At 46.1% G+C, this 7,535-nt stretch overlaps 1 protein-coding gene across 1 annotated transcript; it reads right to left on the bottom strand.

Moving 5' to 3' along the window:
• Positions 1-906: 906 nt before the first annotated feature.
• LOC117717837 (mitotic-spindle organizing protein 2) lies at positions 907-6,584 on the bottom strand. Its single transcript, XM_034515274.2, has 4 exons — positions 6,432-6,584; positions 5,900-6,081; positions 5,550-5,695; positions 907-1,198 (listed from the first exon to the last, which is right to left on the bottom strand). Exons 2-4 carry the CDS (start codon positions 6,070-6,072, stop codon positions 1,041-1,043), a joined length of 477 nt encoding a protein of 158 aa, XP_034371165.1. The 5' UTR covers positions 6,073-6,081; positions 6,432-6,584; the 3' UTR covers positions 907-1,040.
• Positions 6,585-7,535: the final 951 nt, after the last annotated feature.

Consider the following 7,535-nt stretch of genomic DNA (forward strand, 5'->3'; position numbering starts at 1 on the left):
AAGTTAAAAAAAAAAAAAAAAAAAAAAAAAAAAAAAAAAAAAAAAAAAAAGCTTAGAAATAAAGAGCTCAGGCTGGCATGGTGAGGTGTGGAATGTACATGAAGTTCAGTCCCAGAACTCAGGAGGCAGATGCCAGGGGACATTGAGTTCTAGGCCAGCATGGGTTATAGAGTGAGCACCTGTATTAATTTAAAAACAAAAAACAAAAAGAAAGACAAAGACACACACACATACAGAGAATGAGAGAAAGAAAGAGAGAGAGAGAGAGAGAGGTGGGGGAGAGACAGAGACAGCGAGAGAGACAGAGACAGACAGAGAGAGAAGGAACGAAGGATCTAAATGTATCTGTGTGGGCAATGGCCACAAAATCCCTAATACTGGGTTAATTGTTAAAGGGGAGGTTTAAAGCAGGGCAGTGGTGGCACACGCCTTTAATCCCAGCACTTGGGAGGCAGAGGCAGGCGGATTTCTGAGTTCAAGGCCAGCCTGGTCTACAGAGTGAGTTCCAGGAAAGCCAGGGCTACACAGAGAAACCTTGTCTCAAAAAACAAAACAAAACAACCCCCCCCCAAAAAAAAAGCGGGGGGGGGGGAGGTTTGGCAGGGAGGGGTAAATGCATGTTATTGAACTCTTCATAACATGTATGATCAAAGGGTAACAGCCCATCCATACTGGGGCTTGGACTCACCAGGAGACCATACTGGTATCCTTACCTACCTACTTTGAAGGGTGGACCTTGTAGGAAACTTTTTACATTCTGAAAAGCACACTGGCTTGTTTATTAAAAAACAAAAAAACCCCTCATCTATATACATATTTTCTTACACTCTAAATAAGATCCAAAGAGACAAAAATCACTGTTATATGTCCTAATTAGTTTGGCTGTAGCAAAACCAGGATTCCACATAGAACTCACTCCACATCTTTTAATAGTATCAAAAAGCTACAGATATTCAGCTTCTCAGAAGGGTTTAAGGAAGTGAAGAGGTGGACACCATCTGCCTTGACGACCGTGTGTCAAGCGCAGTCTTTGTTATAGCCTATGGGCTGCTTCGGGAGTTACTTTTTCCAGGTCCTCCCACCTTGGGCAGCCTAGTAGCACTGGGCTGGCGTGGCATCCTCTGGATGGGTCTTTCACGACTTCCACGTTCTGCTGCTATAGTCACATTGCCAAGAATGGGGCCACCTCGGGTTCTTCCTGAAAAGATATGGAACCCAATAATTAGGACTGAGGCAGATTCCAGCTGCAGCACATGCACCATTTTGTTTCCCAGGAAATATGGCTACCTTTCTGCTGTGTACAACCTGTTTCAGCTGCAGATATGTGATTAGTAATCTCGGTTGTTAATTTGACTACATCAGGAATCAACTAAAACCTAAAATGCTGGCACACTGGTAAGAGATTTTCGTAACTGACTTATTTGATGTGAGAGCACCAGCACTAACTCTGGGCCACATCTATTGGCAGCCCACATGACAGGACAGGGAAGAAGGAAGCTTTTGTTTTTTCCCTGTTTTTTTCTCATTTTCCCTGGCTCATCTATCCTGCTGCTGAAGCATTTCTTTGCTAGTGTTAGAATCTCCTTTGGAATTCCAACATAGACTCAAAATTAGGAGCTCTGTAAGAATCCCTGGGGACTCCAGCAGCACGTTGGGAATGCTGACCTGAATCTTGTAAACTAAAACACTGCTTGATTCTTGGACTTTCTGTTGGATAGTATCACTCACTTCAGCTTGTAAGCCATTCTGATTAATCCCTTTTGAATGAAAAAAAAATATATATATATATATATATATATATATATATATATATATATAGTATTTTAATACATGTTTTCATTTCATCAGTTTAGTTCCTTTAAAGAACCCTGACTAATGAAGACTATCACAGCAGGAGTGGCTCAAGAGAAATAGAACTTTAAGGATGAACCTTTTAACTGTCTGGCACAAGTTTTCCAAGTCACCAATAGCTACAGTTATTGAATGTTCTTCCAGTAGCATGGAGAAAATAGTTCACACCAGAAATCCATGGTGTGAACTATTTAAACAACTTTTCAACATAAATGCATCTGATTATCCTGACTTACCTATTGTATGGATGGAACAAGCGTAACTGAACACTAAATTGTAGTGACTTTATATAGTGATGCTGGATATTGCCTCTAGCGTCTCTGGATAAATTGACAAAGTTTAAAGGTTTCTAAGTGAGCTCTGGAAGAGAATCCTCTCTTCAGCAGCCATAGAATTCAAGTTGCAGAAAATCAAACCAAAGCCCTCATTAGAAGATTGGTTGAGTTACAAAAAAATTCAATTCCCGTCTCAGAGGGTGTAGAAGTTAATGTGCACTCACTGATTAGTAAGGAATGAGAATCTGTATTTTGGGGTGCAGATGTGTGGGAGGATTCTACTGAGAACTTTGAACCCTCAGTTTTGAATGGTTTATCTATCCCAGGAAGTATTGTCTCCACCCTTACCAGAGGCATCCTCATCCCAACCCCTGCAGTATTGTCTTCCCTACCTTTGGCTAAGGGAATTCAAAGACTCAACAATGACCTTTCCTAAAAGAGAAGCCAGGCAACACAATACCGATACCCTCAGGGCCCGCCCTAGCCTGGGTACTTAGAACCAGATTTAAGGCTAAACAGGTTCCTAGAGGGGCCTCGGAAAGTGTAATCACTAAAGAGGTGTGTTACACTACTAAAGGGTTTAATAAGTCTGGTGACTCATTCTAGCAGTTTGGGGCAATGTGTAGGGATAGATTTTAAGGATGGAAATTAATAGTGGAAGAAACATAAAACTTGATCAGGCTGGTTTTTTGACATGGGCCCACTCAGAGGAGAATATAGGTTTAACACAAAACCTCCCACAGTTTAAGAACAGTATCAAAGTTGGTTTGCTTGGTTAGCTAAAGCATTTGTCAAAAGATGGCCTACTGAAAAGAGCCTCATGAAGGATTTTAAAGCTCAGGGAAATTAGAGGGTATACACTGTGTAAGTCAAACTCTTCACACTGAAGACTCAGAAGACATGTCCTTTAGCAGTGCTTTAGACACAAAATCATGAGAGGGGCCCAGCACATTTAAATAGCTTTGCTCTTGCCCTGTTCTTTGTGCCAGGTCTTAGTGCTGCTCAGCTGAATGAATGAAATGTGGTGGTTTTAACTGGGCCCTGGTGCAGAGGAAACAGGTAATGGCACTGATTTCACAGAAACAAGGTGAGTGCAGGTATGGTAGTAGACAGCATGGACAAAGCAACATCCAAATGGCCTGACCCTGAGGAGTCCACTTTTCATATCCCATTCAAAACCTAGGCCATGGACCATCTGCTATTTATGATGGTTTGTATATGCTTGGCCCAGGAAATGGCACTATTAGGAGGTGTGGCCCTGTTGAGTAGGTGTGTCTCTGTGGGTGTGGGCTATAAGACCCTCACCCTAGCTGCCTGGAAGCCAGTCTTCCACTAGCCTTCAGATGAAGATGCAGAACTCTCAGCTCTGCCTGCAGATGTACATGTGTGTTAGTATTGGGGTTTGTCTTTTACTGTAATACTAAATGTAGGCCCCCGGAGTCTGCACATAGCCCCTGTGATCCTGCTATATAATAACCCAAGTTATTCCTGATTGGTAAATAAAGATCACAACAGCCAATAGCTAGCCAGAGGAGACAGAGGTGGAGTTTAGTTTTCCCAGACTTGGGGTCAGAGGAGAAGAACTCGAAGAAGGGAGAAGAAGTGGCTGTGGGTTAGGAGTAAAGAGAGCTTAGCCTTGTGGGCTGGCCAGTTGGAGATAGGAGCAGCCCAGATGGAACACAGTAAATAGTAAGTAATAACTTGGGGTCATCAATAGGAAAGTAGATTCTAGCAGCATGAAGAGTAGGCAGCTGCCCAGTTATTATGTTGTTTGGGGCTTACTGTAAATATAAAGTCTGTGAGTGAGTCTTTCATTCGGGATCTAATTGGTTTAAGGTGGGGTAGAAACCCTGGGCCAGGAATTAAATAATTTCTACAACATGTCAGGTACCTGGTACATTAGTTTTCTCTATACTAGTCATGAAGCATGAGCTACATCCCCAGGCCTTCTGATACCTCTGAATCACAAATACTGACAGTACAGACTATAAGTAGAAGCGTATGACCACAAAATGTCACTCTTAATGGTGCTGTCAAGGAGGCTGGGGGGAGGCATCTGTTCCCTATGCCATACTTGCAATCCGTGGAGGGACAGTGTTGAAGAGGCTGGGGTCATGTTCCCAACAGCATACCATAATACCTCATGTTTGTCCCTGACCTACAGCCTCTGCCTGGGTAGGAATCTTTAAGGTGTGCAAGTGTGGGGATGTTGGTCTTACCCTGGGACACCAGTCCAACTGCATATTCTAAAAATACTGTGTCTTTGATGAACTGAGCAAGAAAACATGTCCTGGTTCTGAGTTGCGTGGCTGGGGTGGCTTACAGTGCCTTGGTATTGTAGCTCAAAGCTGTCCTGGCCTTGTGGGACAATGGCAATCTCTAGTGAGAGAGTAAACATCAACATCAAACCCAGAGATGAGACGATCAAATGCCTGTGAAAAGAGAAGACAGGCAGCAAGAGAACCAGAGTGAGGGGCAAGGGCAGGGAGGCAGGTGCTTGGGAGCTGGGCCATAGAACAGACCTGGAGAGGCTACAGGCCTGAGGAAAAGGTTACCATTGTTTCTCTTCCTAGCAGAGAAAGGAGGGTTATAGAGACCAGAGACACAAATTGATCAGAAAGAGGGTAGATCCTTGAGTATGTGTGGGCCCCCACACCTGACCACCAGGCAGCTCAGTTTACCCCACTTGAATTCAGATTCCTTCCAGGTTGTTCCTGTGCTTCCAGGCAAGGAACCAGCACTGGATCTCCTTCCACTTGTCATGGAGGACAAGCTGTATGTCAGAGGGTTCCAACAGCCAAAGAGAGCAGATGCAACAGATAGGATGGGTAGGCTGGAGGACCTGAGATCCCTCTGTTACACCCTCTGATCACCACCATCTGCTTACGCCTGGTCCCAGTCATGACCACAAGGGAAGGGGAGCCCTTCACACCTGAGCACTGGGTTAATCTTTTTGTCAGACCTCTGTTCTGTGTTCTACAGCAGTCAGATGGCTTCAGTCCTGCAACCCAAAAAGTCCCCAGATGGGAGGTGTGCTGGCCCGGCCTGAGATGCAGGGAGCTAGACCTGGCCTGGGAAGGGTAGGTAAGGAGTTGCTTGCTCTGTTCTCTGAGTACTTCCTGAGCCTGTGATTGTCAGGGAGACGAAGGCCGAAGCCACATTTATTCCAGTACCTGTGGAATGTGGCATAATGAAGTGGTAAGGAGTCAGACAGATGGACCCTAGACTGTTTGGACCAGTCTTTGATCCAACAGTACAATCCCAAAGGTGGAGCCAACTAAGGTCCCTGGAAGGTAGATGAGTCTGCAGACCCTAGGAGGACGCCTATAGACAGGCTAAGTTCTAAGACAAGCCAGCCTGGGGTTCTCTGCTCCTCCCCCACCGGGCCACCCTCTGGGCAGAAGTACCCAGCCCACCTCTAACCTCGGGTCTCTGATGTGGATGTGGGCAGAGATATGGACACCGAGTCTTGGGGATCGCTTGCCAGCCGCTGCCCAGCACACATGGACTTCAGCATCTGGAAGACGGCAAGGGGAGCCACGTTCAGATTCAGCAAGTCCACCAGGATCCTAGGAAAACAAATGCAGTGCTTAGTGAACACTGCAAGCCACAGAGCGGACATGCTCCAGGAGTCGCGCCAGCTGGGCCACCGTCTTGAAACCCCTTATAGAGACACGGATATTTTAGAGTAGCGGATGCAGGAATGAGGTGTCCTGAAGCAGGCATTATCTGTAAGGAGTATGAGCTCGAAGTCCCGACCCTCGCCTTCTCACTTGAACACATCCGGGTCGATGGCGGCGCCTGCAGCCTGCGCTAGTTCGTACAGCTCCATCTCCTCAGCCCCCAGCACCTTCTTCCGCCGAAGCGCCAGCTTCTGCAGCGTTGCTGCCTCCAATCCTGTAGATACCGCAAGTCCAACACCACCACCAGCAGCTGCAGCCGCCATTCCTGTAGCCTGAAAGGGATCAGTGTTGGACACAGCCCGCCCAGGTGACTCCACAGCACCTGCTACTGGCCACCAGTTTCCTTGCAGGGTCTCTGCAAGTCAACTGCTCCAGCACCGAGGCAAGAGTCCCAAGAGGTCTTTACAGAGTCATACATTGATTGCTTGACTTGTTCTGAACGTCTACTGTGCACAGAGCAGTGTGTTAGGCATGGGGTGGGGTGGTGGAAAGCTGACTGCTGCCTGACGATCAGACTTAGACCTCTGGCTTAGGTAGCGGCCCCCAGAAAAGTGCCTGGCATATACTGGGTACTTAGTAAATGCCTGTTGGATGACTGGTATTCACGATTGCGTGTCATTACCAGTTCTGTTGGCGGTCGCTAAACAGCTTTTGCTTCTAAACGGACACGTACTCCTGCCTCCACGCCGACCCCGAAATACTTAAATTTAGGAATAAACAGCAGCTGATGACGTCACTGCTCACGCGCTTCTGCCGCAAAACCTGATTGGCTTTTGCTTTTGCTTTTGCAGGCGCCTTTAAAGGGTGGTTGCGCCGCTTTTCCCATTAGGCAGGGGGTGTGGCTTAATGACGCGCAGCTCGATGACGCTATTTCCGTGTTGTGTGTCTGGATAGCGGCGTCTATTTCTGAAGATAGGTAGGCATACGAAATGACCAAAAGTGAATTTAACAAGTCAGCTTATCCGGTGTGTTGAGAACCTCAAATGTTTGGCCGGTCACCATGAATCAAGTGTCAGTGCCTTTGGAAAAGAGTGGACCTGGGGAGCCAGTCCAGAAGTGCCCACACTGAAAGGGGACCAGGAGGGGCATTTAAAATTTGTTCAGGGTACTCTTGGAGATATTTTGTCTCCTGATGCTTTGTCCATTTTACTTTACTGGTCTTATGCATATGTGTGTGTCTGCGTATGTATGTTTGTTGGTTTTTGTTTTGGGTGGGTTTTTTTTTTTTTTCGTTTGTTTGATTTGTTTTATTCTGGCTTGGGTTTTTTGTTTTATGTGCCTGTTTGCTAGAGGGGAGAGGAAGGGAGGGAGGGAGAGAGAGAGTAGTTGAGAAGGTGGGGAAGTGGAGAAGTTCAGGGAGGAGATGAGAGAAACAATGATCAGATTATAGAGTATGAAAAGATATTTTCAGTATGAAAACATATGGGATGAATAGTGTTCATTCTTAGCGGGGGAAAGTATCCATTACTGGGCAGGGGAGAATTTAGAGCATCTACTTAGTACTCAGCCTTCCTCCTTTCTTCTTTACACTGAATGCAGCCTCCCTGGTTCTGCTTGTCTTCATACTTGGTGGACCTTTGGCCAGTCACCAAGGTCTAAAACCTCAGGACTAAACACTGTAGACATGGCTTTCCATGTTGAATGTCACATCTGTCATAGTAAGGATCATGGTGACTGTGAAGATCCAGTGTTGGTTGTGGGGAATGAGCTTGGCTCCAGGAGGAGA

The sequence above is a fragment of the Arvicanthis niloticus genome, chromosome 12, assembly GCF_011762505.2.
Source record: "Arvicanthis niloticus isolate mArvNil1 chromosome 12, mArvNil1.pat.X, whole genome shotgun sequence".
In the NCBI taxonomy this organism is placed as follows: domain Eukaryota; kingdom Metazoa; phylum Chordata; class Mammalia; order Rodentia; family Muridae; genus Arvicanthis; species Arvicanthis niloticus.